The following is a 13,485-nucleotide window of genomic DNA, read 5'->3' on the forward strand; positions in this document are numbered from 1 at the left end:
TGGGTAGTTGAACGATTCATTTTTCTGCAAAATCCAGTTCCATTTTTTGTTGCTCTTTTTACCAAAATACTGAGTAACCAGGTGGGCAAATGGCCCTAGGGGGGTGGCTAAACCATTTTTTCGGAGACTAATTTTGATCAGAATTTGTAGATATGAGATGGATCTTTCATAAAATCAAACAAAGCAACCCCCTGTTATTTTTGCTTGTAGATTAAAATTAAAATACAATAGTTAGTTATAAGTTACAGGTAATGAATTTCCATGTTACATTGATATGTGGATTAGTTTTTGCAACCTGGTTGTATCCCGGTGTAATAGCATTTTCCATTCTATACAGTAGCCACCATTTTTTACAAGACAAGTGCGACAAACGTTTGATGTTGTTGAAGTTTAGTGGGGGTGTAGTAGTTTGCGTAATAAAGAGTGTCTGTCAACTCAAAGCGCAACATTGAGTTTTGGAATCGTATCGTAACCGCCCCCAGTTTTTAGGTAGATACTCGTCCAACCACTTCACGGACGGGCGATAGGGAATTCCCCGTTTCATGCGTAGCTACTTTAGCTTGCGTTTTCACGAAGACCAAGTGTTACGGACAATAAGCTCCCCAGTACAAATAATTTTCCCGCCACTTAGTTGTTGTCGACGCCTTGTGACGCAATAAGCACGAACAATCATACGATCCCCACGTTTTGGCCGGTGTAATTTTGAGGCTGGTGAAATGTTGAGGCTGCAGCCGTGGTGTAATGAACCTGTATGTGTCTTTAAAATTCTTTTTGAATAAAAGAAATTTTTTAAGATCACGACTTAAGAAATGATTTCAAAACTGCTGAAATAAATATGCATATTAAAACTTGGCCGACCTTATACCACCAGTTAGAGAACTGCAAGGTGGAATCAAGAAAGGGCTTGAATTCTACACCATGCAGGCATTACTGTAACTTTTTTATTTTAGCAAAAACGTTGTTATGTGCTAAGAGCATATTGTTTTTGTGAGATTTGCTTGAAGACTGTGAATTTCAATACTTTAGGACGTGTGCAGCATTGCCGAAGCACGTGGTGAACAAACAAACGTTTCGTTTAAGTGAGATGTTTTGCTTGTTTTTAAAATACCTCTGTGTAATGCCTTGCTAACTATTTTAGTTCGGAAAGAATAATATTTTCAACAATACGCACAAATTACATAGACTTGCATGTGGATCAAGTTTGGCAAAAGTGTGCAACCAGGTTTTATAGTATTTTTCATAGAGATCAGTGATTTTTATCGAAAATTTATGGAACACGGGGTGTCGCTAACACGTTATTATTCATTTGGAGACAGAGAGTTAAAATTCTGACTCTGCAATTTTATGACTTTGTGGTTGTTTAGTTCCTGGTAGAGGCTGCGCGGTGGTTCTTGTGCAGTAAATTTTTTTTTACAAGCGAAGCTTGCACTCCATTTGTCACACTAAAGTTTGACTGTTTGAGCATGTAAAACAAAAAACATTGTGCAACGTTTGTCAGAATGGTGATTGATGTTGGTGCAATTTTGGTTGGTTTATTGCAAAGGTTTTGCTGACTAGTGTCTCCTAGGTTCAACGGGTGTTTTTGCTATATTTGTGTTCTATTCACGAACCAAAGTATTACATTACATTTAGTATTGCAGCAATACGTATTTTAAACTTCAAATACTGTGACTTTTGAAACGTGTAGTTATGGTATCAAGCAGAAACATGAAGACAACCCCTGCAATAACCTGCATGAAAATGTTGCTTATTGTGTTTACTATTCTGTTTTGTGTAAGTACATTGTGTACATATCTGTGACTTTGTTAAATTATTATATGTATGTTAATACTTCATAGCATTTGATATGATTTTATGTGCAGGTGATTGGAATTGGGATTCTTGCCATGGGAGTCTACACTAAAGTCCAGTTGTCCAGCTATATACTCTTATCAAGTATCCCATATACCAGTGCACCATATGTCATGATTGGATTCGGGACTTTCATTTTTCTTGTTGGTCTGATTGGATGTTGTGCAACAGCGAAGTCAAACACATGCCTTTTAAGAACTGTGAGTGGGTAACAAAATATATTAACAAGACCTTTTCTGTTTGTGAAGTACTTTTTTAATCTGTAAATAAAAAAATGTTTTTTTTTCTGCATCTTTATCACCAATGAAAACCACAAACTTGCTGTGATTCTAAAGCATAATTCAAACCCCTTTCATTTTATGAAAGTTTTTTTTTTAGTCGCCTGTTGTATCTGTGGCTAACGGAGACTCAGTTACAGATTGGCAGAAAATACCATAAATAATCCTAAGTCGTCTGTTTAACGTTCCATTTTAAATTGTGTTTCAGGGTAAACTCTGGTTGTTTATTGTTTGTATTTATTTAATCAATCTTTAAATTGGCATATTTTACAATCTCTAAAACTGTGGTGTCAAACTTATTTTGTGCTGTGGTCGACTACACAAATTTTTCATGGGCCAAACAAATAATAAAACAATCAATATTTTTATTTCTATTTTTGTTGTAGCACTGAAAAGTGTTGTGAACTTGTGACTATATAATAATTTGCTGTAAATTTGTCATTCCTGAGTCATAATTCAAGTGCGAAATTAGTATAACACAGGCAGCAAGGCATGGTTTGTGGGTCACTTACTAGTTTTGAAATTATGGTGAAAAAAACAGGTTTTGGGTATCTGCCAACAAAAACCCAGGTTTTCCAGGGTTCTGGAAAGAAACTCTATGTATACACTGCCAAAACTGCACTAACATATTATGAACAGGTCGTATTGCTCACTCTGGTATTATGTTCTTTATAATGTAACACAACTTTAACAAAGCAATTTTTAAATTGAACCTCAACTAACCAATGGGGCGGTGTGTTGGACACTTTATGCATTGGCAATAGCCATGAACACCAATATGTGTTTCTAAACTTTTGTGTGTAAGTTGTTTCATAAATGTACTGACATTTTGTTTTATCAAGACCAATTGTCTGTATGCATATTTAAAAAAAAAGTATATACACTGTTTTTATTGTCACATGTACTATAAAGTATTTGTCAATGTTTATTACTTTTGTAGTATGGAATTCTTTTGTCTGTCATCTTCATCGCAGAACTTGTTGGAGCAATTGCAGTTGTTGTGTTGCGTGGAAAGGTATCACATAAAACTTTTTGAATAAATTGGGATCCTTTTCAGTGTGCATACCTCTATGCTTTTTGGTTTAGATAAGCACTGGCTTTCAATCAGGAATGTTACAGGCCATGCGAAACTATAACAGCAGCATAACTGACTACAAAACTGCTGTGGATCAGGCCCAGAAAACAGTAAGAAAATTTGCTTTATTTCTTTAGTATAGTTGTTGTCATACGGCTTATGACGTGGTAACTTTGAGCAACCTGTGAAAGGTGGGTATTTCCGGATCATTGTTAGAGCCTGCGTTGGACTTGCACAGCACTGACTAGGATGTAATACTACTACCAGGAAATTTGATGACAAATTTTGCTTGCTTTGAATTAGCATGTTGCACTGGCAATTATGAAAGGCTCATTCATATGCTAAAGTATTTTCTTGTCTCAAATATTTTAAATATGTGTTGTAAATATTTTATCACCTTGTTATTCTGATGTATGAACAGAAAATTGTATAATTTACAATGGTATTATGGTGATTCAAAGTTTATTGCTTTACTTAATAAACCCTTTTTTAATGATGAAAACAATGGTTGAAAAAATCTCAACAACATCACTTTTGTATTTATACCCATTATTTTTTGTATTATTGATATTTTTAGTTGAAATGTTGTGGAGCAACAAACTACACGGATTACTGGGTCCATGCAGGTTGGACTCCCACATATGTACCAGGAAGTTGCTGCAGTAACCAAACTGCTTGTGGAAGCTTGAAAAGAATTCTTGTGCCCTCCAACCCAGAAAGCGCCAAAAAATTGGTATTTTCCACAGTAAGTAGCATGTCAATTTAGCATCTGATAAATTTGGAAAATACACTTTATCATCCTTTCAGGGTTGTCATAGTTTGGTGTTTGGAGTGGTCGATCACAACCTCGGTCTTATAATTGGTTGTATGTTTGGTGTTGCAGGATTTCAGGTAAAATGGGTAGATTTGTATAAACACAAAAATCATGTTACAAACCATCATATACATAATAATAATATTTGGTTTAACTTCACAAACATGCATTAAAGTATATTCGCAAAGAGCCATAATAATCAATGAGAGAGAGCAACAGGCAGGTGTACACACTGTTTCGACCTGTAAGGTAAGGTCTGTTTGGGATCCAATGCTATCAGCTTTGCTTTTACCCAAATTATATTATATGCGCATATAATCCCAGACAGTTGTTTGGCCATAGTGCACTCCACATGGTTCGTCACTGTTGATTCGTATATACCTAATTTGGTACCCAACAGATCGACGTTTCACCAAAAGGTATCACAAAGTGGAAATCTGTGTACCTGCTATTCTACCAGCTAGCTCTGTACCACAGTCACCAGCTGCACTGATAAAACAGTGTGTACACCTTTCTTCATGCATCAAAGCGTTGTGTGAAAAATATGAATATGTTTACAGCTTGCTGAACAAACAATGTGCCTAAATTCACAAATTATCATAGGTTGTTTTCATTGTATATATCATAAAGCAACAAGGCTCAGATTGAAGTCAGCAGATTTATTTGTAAAAAAAATCGATTTCGCTTAGGTAAGCATCGTCAGTTTCTGCCAAAATTACGTAGTAGTAATAATAAAAGCAATAAAATGCACACAACAATCACCCTTGCAAATGAGAGTCTTTTCTTTACGATATCACCTCATGCTCACACTGTGAACTACAGTGTAGTAACGAACCTACAGTAGGTGATAGCGGAGATAAGGAAATAACACGCTCACACATGATCGTAAAAACCTTAGTAATTTGCAAATAAATCTGCTGACTTCAATCTGAGCCTTGTTGCTTCATGATATATGCGAACCAAAGTAATTTGCTGTCGCAGATAATAAAACAATGCCTAACCGAGGGCTAGATTCCTCTACATCTACTAAGCAAGTTGTTTTCATTGTTTTTTTTTATTTATTTAAATGTATGAACAATTAACAGCTGGTTTAATGTACTTCTAGCTGATTGGGTTGGTTCTTTCGTGCTGCCTTGCTTCCTCAATCAACTCAAACAAGTATGAACTTGTTTAATAGTAGAAGGTTTGCTTGAACATAGACATGCATGTACATATTGCTCTCTGTACTTGATGATGTGTCCACCCTGTAGGTATTTTTGTATCATGTCGTAGGCAGTTACCTGGTTGGTTAGTTGTGCAATTGATGTTTTGATAATATTGCGCAAAAATGTGTAAATGTATTATCAGAAGCTACAGTGCAAAAATAGAATCATGTCTTGCCAGTTTAAACCATTTAGTAACTCAGCTTTAAAATTTGAAGTAAACAAATAAGCATCTTGCCTTTCGTGTTATTTGCCATTTTACCTGTAATGCGGACTTTGTAAACAAACAGTGTTTTTAAAACTTACACTTGACACCATTCCAAAGGTGTTGGTATTTTTCTGTTTTTGGGAATGTTGATCTTGGAAGTATATTTTTTGTAAAACCCTGGACTCGTTTATTTGGTTACACATTTTTTAATGTATTGAACTGAGCAGTATTGCATTTTGGATACATCCTTTTTATGTTAAATTTCTGTCTTTGAATGTGGTTTTATGCTAATGTGTAGTAACAATAAAGAAACTTCATTCCCATCTTTGTACCTTGGCCTGTTTAATTGTTGGAAGGCAAAATGGGTAATGCCTATACATTAGGCGCTTGTATCGAACTGAAAAGCCCTGTTTTAAAATGGAATTTTTGAATAATTAATGGGATTGATGCGTGCATTATGCATTTGCAACGTAGCTGGTCATATGATTTTCACCAAACCGGATATGCTTTTTAATGACAGCTGCATTTTCGTCAGCTGTGGTGTCTACCATTTCTACTGCACGATAATTGTGTATTGCTTGTTGTTATTGTTGTCGCGTGCCATATTACGTCATTGTAGATACATGTGTATGAAAACAACAGACAGGGCGGCCTTTAACGATCAAGTCAATAAAGAGCCCTACGCCAATAAATGGTTTCCAACTGATCCACTAGTATTTCGATTTTAAGATTTCAGTTTTGGGTTAAACCCTTTTTATTTATCAGTTGCAACAAATTTGGAGGGTGGTTTACGTCTTGGTATATATTTTACGCACAAATTTGTTATTGTGCAAGAACTGCAGGGACACAAAAAATCCTATACCGTTGCCTCTGGGTTTATATACGTTTAAAAAATATGTAAAGAAGAATCAATTCCTGCTTCAGAAGTTACAGACTTGCACTTCGCAAGGCACACTTCAAACCAAACTCGTTTACTGACATTTGTTTTTATTATGAGGCCGTTATTGTCATCGCGACTAAAAAACAAAAAGGTTAACATATTAAAATTGATTGAAAATGTAGCATCGAGTAGATAAATCGTATTCTTTTTCAGTCCTTATTTTCGGTTTCACATCGATGGCAACCCTGATCGTATGTAAGATTGATAATTTGCCCTGGATCGTTACAGTGGTTTAGAACTCTAGACGAGCGTTCATGTACGTAGGATGATATTGCAGGCGAGGCACCATTTTACTTTCGGAGGTGCTTGTACTTATTCAACAAAACCCAGTACTCTCCATTGAGAGACGACTTTTTAATGGTTGGGTGGCGACGTTTATCTATTTAGGCCTATAAAAAGTTTACTCAGCAAGAAGCTACACTGACGCAATCAAGCGATATGTATTACACTGCACAATAACCTACAATTTTCTCAAATTTTCTTGAAAAATACAGCAAAACCTATGGAGTGGGTGAGCTGCAGTCAGTGGACAAAGTTTCGACCTATGTATCAAGTGTATCATCAGTGTAGCGTGTGTAGCAAACACAGTACAATATTAACATGAATTATGTAATATTGGCATTCTTTATATTCGTGACCTTTTTCCCACGTACAAAAGGACAACTCAAACATTCCAACAATAATTACAAACCTTTAAACAACGACCGCCCTGGCTCTAAAACAATAAAGGCCTTAAAATGCCGTAACCTGCTGGTCCGCCCTGACATGCCTGGCGGGCACCTTTGACTTATGTTCATGCTTTAAATGGGCCATATTGGATTGCTTTATATATTCCATTTCTTGTGGTTTTATTTGGACTGCTGCCGTACGTTTGAGCCATCTTAATAAAAGATTGTTTAAAACTGATTGGTGTCGGATACACGAAGAAAAACACGCTAAAAACGCAACACGTGTGATTAAGAATGGTCTTGCCGGTAAATTGTCCAAGCAAAGACTTGCACTTTGGGGTAAGCTAGGCAGTTAGCTTCGAACTGTTTGGTACAAAACTAGGCACTAAAGGTCCGGATGACGTAACGAACCAGAACAGGAAACATGTGGTCAAATGTAAAACAATAAGTTAGAAGGCGATAATAAACGACCAAATTTAAACAAAATATGAAAGAATTTGACATGACAAGCCAACTTCCCTGCAATATAAACTACCAGAGTCAAAACTGTGCAACACACAATGGCCAAACTACTTGGAAACCATCAACGTGATAGTGAAAATAGTTTTTTTTATTTTTGAATCAAATATAAGATTTGTTTGATCTTCTTATCACGAAAGTGCACCAATCAATTAGGTCATCAATTTCTGTGGCCTCATTTTGTACTGTAATTTGTTGCCTAGCAGAAGGACCCTTAATTTTAGCCTCAAAAAGCTTAGAAGTAGTTTTGCTAATTAGCCTATGGTCAAGATTGTGACAAATTATTGAGAACTGATAGACGAACTAAGATCCGCTTGCTAAGTTGAACTAACCATCAATGCCAATTTTCTGTTCAAATTTCTTTGAAAATTCTTTGTTTTGCGAACTTTTTACGCACCAACTGTATGTAGATTTGAGATGTTCATCAGTCCTTCGGTGTGGTTTTAAGAAAAAAATACAAGTTTGTGTATAGGCAAGAGCCTGCCGGTGGCTTCAGGCATTTCAGTGGTGGGCAGCTGGTTTTCAGTAATTGCTACCAACTTTAATACCTAAGAATTGCCACATAGAATTGCATTCAACGACTCAAAATAAACTGACACTATAAGTAAAAAGACATTTTCACAGCTCAATTGAAGATGGAAACAAAAGATTCACGACCTTTTCGGACTGATATATAAACCGTTGAGTCACAATAAAGCCATCGCAAATCATATTTTGACTACGTTTTATTTATTAGACTTGAAAAAACGCGGATGGTTTTGACAGACGGTTTGATGGTCTTGCATCTCCGCGAACCCAACATCAAGTAATGACAATTAAGCAAGTTTCCATGCCGATTGTCTGACTAAAACCGAGATCTGGACTGATCTGTGACATCAAAGGCATGATCCCGGAGACTGCAGCGTACAAATTGAATTCCCAGTCGGCTGCTAGTGCTATAGCTAAAGTCTGCTTGCGTGTTCTTGCTGTATAGGTTACTAAGTTCGACTCCGTGGCAGACTTGTTTATTAATTGAAAGACACGATTGCAATCCCAGGTGGCTTAAGTTTAATTTGTTTCAAGCGCGTTTAACAAGAGTTTAACACGTGACTGAATTGCAGCGAATTAACTATTAAAAGAACGTGCGAACGTTACAGCGCGATGGCGAGAATAACGACAGGGCCGAGAGAGTACGAGAGAGAAAGAGACTCTGAGAGGGACTATTCAAGGATTACGAAATGGGCGTTTTATAACGAAGTATCAGAAAAAATGTGTTGTCCAGCAGGATGCCAGAAAGCTTATGGGAGCTCCTGCAGGAAAGCTTAACACCGTCTGCAGCCTTCGGTCCGTCTGTGTTCCAAATGTGAGAAGAATTAAGTAGGGAAACATGCGCGTTGCAAGACTAAACCGAATTGCCCACAGCATACATCAAAAAAGCACTTTAAACATCTGTGGAAATGGAATTGTTTTAGTCGGATGCCTGAGCATAAAAGGAATGACCTTCTATACAATGTATTTTTCATGCCTCCAAGTATATCATACAGTATTTTGTCTATGTTTAGTAGAAACAAGTTCACGTGGACCGTCGTGCCAAGAGTGTAAATAAATGCAAAATAGATGCTGCGATAAAGTTTTTTAACAAAATGTAATAAAGTTTCACGTTTTTCATTCCGTGGCAAAACAATCCTATGTTTCCTTCACGTGACTGCACCTTTGTATCTGCATCACCAGAACAATGCGTTCACATAAGCTGTAAGTTTAACTGTGTGCATTCATGCGTAGCCTTTTTTTCCGATCTTTGTTGTTCGTGTTTTGTTGATGCGGAATTTGGATCGCTAATTTTCTGGTTTTCAGTAGCTGGATATTAGTCATGTAGGTTATTTAGTTTTAGCCACAATATGTAAACATTAAAAAAAATACCAAAAGCTTACTTGAAGATATTTTTTGAGCAAATATAGCTTTTGCCTCGGGTAAAAAACACGCCAAATTTATATTAAAGCCGCGCATAAAAGACTCATGATCCATATAGACTGTTTTTTTGCCAACAGACTAAAGATTAAGGTAGCTGGAGCCTGTGTACATCACATTCAAGCAATGGTCCAAAGGTATATACTGTCAACTAGTAATTAGAAGCTTTCGTTTGAAAAGCAACAACAATGTCGTATTGGGGCCTTGTGCAAATGGAACCGAAGCAGATTTGTTTCACACAAGACAGCATCGCATCCAAATTCGGAGATGGAAAATCTGTAAAGGAAACATTCCATCAAATCGCAACAGAAAGTTTGAACATCGAAGATATTGAACCGATAAAAGTGTTTAAAAAAAAATCGAGCTACTACAGGTGAATATTCACTTCAGTGCGATTTCTTCGAGCGGTCTCGGTTTGTTTCTCATTGAATTATTCATGGCGTGTTACAAAAATACTAGCATTAGGTGGAGCAACATCTAAACATCATATCACCACAACAACAGCAATTGATAAAAAAGAACGTGCTGCAAATATCTCTTCTGCAAAATCTGTATTTTTGTAAAAATAGTGTATAAAAAAATTGATTTTCAGTGCATTAGTCCTAGGACATGCCAGATTCCTCTTTGCCGTGAAGTTGTTAATATTTGGTGAAAGCGTGTTTGGTCTATTTTTAGCAGAAACAACAGACGTCTCTATGTTTTTCGTGTGCTGGAAGTTTGTGACAAGATAGCAACAGTTGGAGTGATTGTTATTTCTAATCACAACCAACGCATAATGCTGACTAATGGAAATATGGGATGTCACGTGAGCATTCGCGGTTACGAAGAACCTTATCGTCATTGCCATTGCTTTGAACAAGGGGAATTGTCAAAGTATGTTGGACATGCATCCATGGCTGGTGGTCGGTTTCTAGGATACGCAGGTGAGCGCCACGTTGTGTTCCCTCTTGTTTGCGTAGTTAGCTTTGATGCCAAAAAAGAAACTTCCTATATATATTTTTTTTTGAACCCTGAAAATTCAATTTCTGTCAGAAGTTGCTAATTTCTACTTTGAAAAATTTGAGTTTACACACTAAACCTTGTCCTTTGTACCTATACCACACATACAAACGAATAAACACGTGTTGAAAAACTAAGGCCAGATATGTTCGAATGAATGTGGTCTGGAGTGTTTATTGAAAACATATATGTTGCTGCAAGATTTGGAAGAGGAAACCAATAGACACTACAGCAGAAATTTGGCTACTTTCGAAGAACCCAGCACCTCGCAAAGAGAATCGCATAACAGCAGAGATGCCATAGCCCAAGGTGTCGCCATTGCAGCAGGAGTTCTTGCAGTGGGATATTTTGGAAGTCAACTCATTGGGGCGATCAATTCCATGATAAAGAGTTTTTCCCCAGATAAAATCGAATTTAGCCAGGATTCGATTTCCCACGCTTTTCGCGATGGCAAAGACGTAAATATGACCATCCTTAAAATTGCCGCAAGAAAACTGAAAGCATCTGACATCGAGAAGATTGAATTTGTGAAGAAGAGAGATGGTTCGTTAGTAAGGTACGACTCATATGAACCTGTTGTTTATTCGTATCTTTTTTAACATTTTGCTTTTAGTTCTGACAATCGTCGGTTGTATGTGTTTCGAGTATTGCACCTAATGGAAATATTGGATAGTGTACAAGTAAACTTCATAGATGATTTGCGACGTGCTAATACAACCAACAATGCCGGTTGCCACGTCAGAGTGCGTGGAGACACAGCTTAGCAGCATTGTACCTGCCGCCGTGGGTCTGGATCTTTACCTGGTAATTAATGGAAAGAACTCGTGACTTTAAACTAACTCACTGTAGATGATTTCCGCAAATAAGGTTATGTCTCACTAAATGCTAAACTATAATCGGCAGATTGGTTTTGCTTCAAATTAGTTTTTATGCAAACATTAGGAACAGACACAGTTTTCATTCGGGTTTCTTCAAACACAAAATAATCTATTTTGAGATTGTTGATTAATAGGTTGGTGGGACGAGCGTCGTTTATCCATTACATATTTTTCACTTAACTCATCAGAAGAAGCTGCACTGAAGGAATCAAGTGGAGTCGAATGTATGATTATGTAATACTCCGTATATTGGACCTAAATCTTTTTCAAAAAATTAAGCTAGAAATAGGCTACTGGATTGTAGTATTTTTATGAATTATATTATTAATCAACTATAACCTATAGCTGGTGTTCTTCTTTTAAACTCTAGTTCTTCGCCATGTATTTTGTTTCAGTTTAGTGATTAAAGCTCTTGTGAGTTATCACCAATAAATTGCATGACAATATCAGCTGTGTACTTTTGAATTCAGGCGGCTGAATGAGTATTTCCTAATTTAAACATTTCGAAAGAAAATCTAATTTTTTTTTGCACTGTCCACAGCATTTGAATCTTAGAGGAAATTATGTGTTTAAAGAGTAAATAAACAAAAAATTTTTGTAGCAGCTTTAAGGTCTTAGTTATTGTAGTGTTGTCTTTCCATATTGCGTCATATTTTTGTTTTTTTTAATTCTCAGCTGGTCATTTCATTGAAAAGGAAATCACCAATCGTTTATTAACTCTTGAGTGTTGATAAGACCTATATACCTACTACTCTACAACATGGTAATTTGCATGCAGAAAAATACGTGCTAAGTCAAACCAAGTTGTGTTGTTTAATAAAGTTACAGATCATGGATGGCATCTCAATTTTAGTTGTCGATCCATCGCTCCTGGGTTGTGTAAATTACAACAAACAAAATTCATAACATTACCTACAACTCGAGTGGGCATTGAAGATTGTATAAGTTGCTTACTTCAAAAATTTGAACGATATCAACGGTTTGCCACCGGTTTTAAAATTAACAACTGTAAGTTGTCGAATGGCAGTTTTGTTTGGCACAAACTGCTTTTTGTTTATTTATGTAAGGTTAGTTTAATGTTTAAACTTGTTAAATTAAACAAGCAGTTTTACCCAAAGAGATTTTTGAACAAACGACTCTGGAGAATAAGACATTTTAAATCTAATTGGAGATGCAAATATAGCTGCTAACGACCTATTTGGAGTTGCGTGATGTTCATGAGCTCTGATATATTTAAAACCTGAATACTGCATATAATGTCACTAAAATTCGTAATTTCACATATTTTTCCCTTAGGCATAGGTATATACATCACTTTAAGCAAATAGCCTACATCTTTGCCACGAAGAACGGCAACAATCCGCTACTTTTAGTCTGACATAATAAACACGTTGGCATATTTCTTAGCAACAGAAATATCAGTACTATCCCAAAACACCACAGTAAAATAAATGTTTGAACTTGGTCTGCGCAAATACTTTTGTTTTAATGATTGATGGGATTTTGGCAAAACGTGGTCAATTAATAAACCTATTCCGATACGCTACAATGCATGTAACTTCGCAAAGAATTATTAAGAATCATCTTGTTTTTTATTACATTTCAAAAATAAACTTAACATTTCTTTCTGTTAGAATTGTTTAAGTCACCCGAAACACAAAGCATTCAAACAGAAAGACTTTTCCACACTTGAAAAAACGTATAGCCTAAGACTGTATGTTTTTATGGTCACAATAGGCAGCAGAACAACTTCTTCGGAAATGCAATTCACTGGCATTCTCTTGATAGAAAACTTACATTCCCACTGAATTTTATATTTGCAGAAGCGTATGTGCACTTTCTTGTGAATATTTTTTTTGTATTTCTGATGAAGTACATTACAGTGGATTTAGAGGCATTCGCAACGGTGAGCAATGATGCATGTCGGAATTGAGCACATATTATTTAATTTTCATAATAGCAGCGGTGGTTTGTGAATATAGGTTATAGTTGCTGCTATAATGTTTCAAAAGAACTATCAAAGTGATAAACTTGTCTGGTCATAGGAATTAGCTATAGCTTTAAACAACGTTGTCTATACTAATACTTATGTATGATTCAATAATG

General features: G+C 36.2%; 2 protein-coding genes across 2 annotated transcripts; both read left to right on the forward strand.

Annotated features, from left to right (window-relative positions):
* Positions 1 to 1,613: 1,613 nt before the first annotated feature.
* LOC145903658 (tetraspanin-7-like) lies at positions 1,614 to 6,125 on the forward strand. Its single transcript, XM_082991768.1, has 7 exons — positions 1,614 to 1,773; positions 1,863 to 2,051; positions 3,070 to 3,144; positions 3,216 to 3,314; positions 3,782 to 3,949; positions 4,012 to 4,095; positions 5,124 to 6,125. Exons 1-7 carry the CDS (start codon positions 1,690 to 1,692, stop codon positions 5,190 to 5,192), a joined length of 768 nt encoding a protein of 255 aa, XP_082847894.1. The 5' UTR covers positions 1,614 to 1,689; the 3' UTR covers positions 5,193 to 6,125.
* Positions 6,126 to 9,594: 3,469 nt separating this feature from the next.
* On the forward strand, positions 9,595 to 11,752 carry LOC145903655 (uncharacterized). Its single transcript, XM_082991765.1, has 5 exons — positions 9,595 to 9,875; positions 10,178 to 10,425; positions 10,703 to 11,057; positions 11,115 to 11,305; positions 11,514 to 11,752. The coding sequence occupies exons 1-4, from the start codon at positions 9,691 to 9,693 to the stop codon at positions 11,263 to 11,265; spliced, it is 939 nt and encodes a 312-aa protein (XP_082847891.1). The 5' UTR covers positions 9,595 to 9,690; the 3' UTR covers positions 11,266 to 11,305; positions 11,514 to 11,752.
* The last annotated feature ends 1,733 nt before the right edge of the window (positions 11,753 to 13,485 follow it).

The sequence above is a fragment of the Ascidia mentula genome, chromosome 5 (genome assembly GCF_947561715.1).
Source record: "Ascidia mentula chromosome 5, kaAscMent1.1, whole genome shotgun sequence".
Lineage (NCBI taxonomy): Eukaryota > Metazoa > Chordata > Ascidiacea > Phlebobranchia > Ascidiidae > Ascidia > Ascidia mentula.

Bases quoted from the DNA above. Each gene is read 5' to 3' on its own strand.
- LOC145903658 (XM_082991768.1), top strand. From the start codon at position 1,690: ATGGTATCAAGCAGAAACATGAAGACAACCCCTGCAATAACCTGCATG. The intron at 3,145-3,215 runs GTATCACATAAA...TTTTTGGTTTAG, and splicing joins TTGTTGTGTTGCGTGGAAAG to ATAAGCACTGGCTTTCAATC. The intron at 3,950-4,011 runs GTAAGTAGCATG...TCATCCTTTCAG, and splicing joins AAAAATTGGTATTTTCCACA to GGTTGTCATAGTTTGGTGTT.
- LOC145903655 (XM_082991765.1), top strand. From the start codon at position 9,691: ATGTCGTATTGGGGCCTTGTGCAAATGGAACCGAAGCAGATTTGTTTC. The intron at 10,426-10,702 runs GTGAGCGCCACG...TGTTGCTGCAAG, and splicing joins TCGGTTTCTAGGATACGCAG to ATTTGGAAGAGGAAACCAAT. The intron at 11,058-11,114 runs GTACGACTCATA...TTTTGCTTTTAG, and splicing joins AGAGATGGTTCGTTAGTAAG to TTCTGACAATCGTCGGTTGT.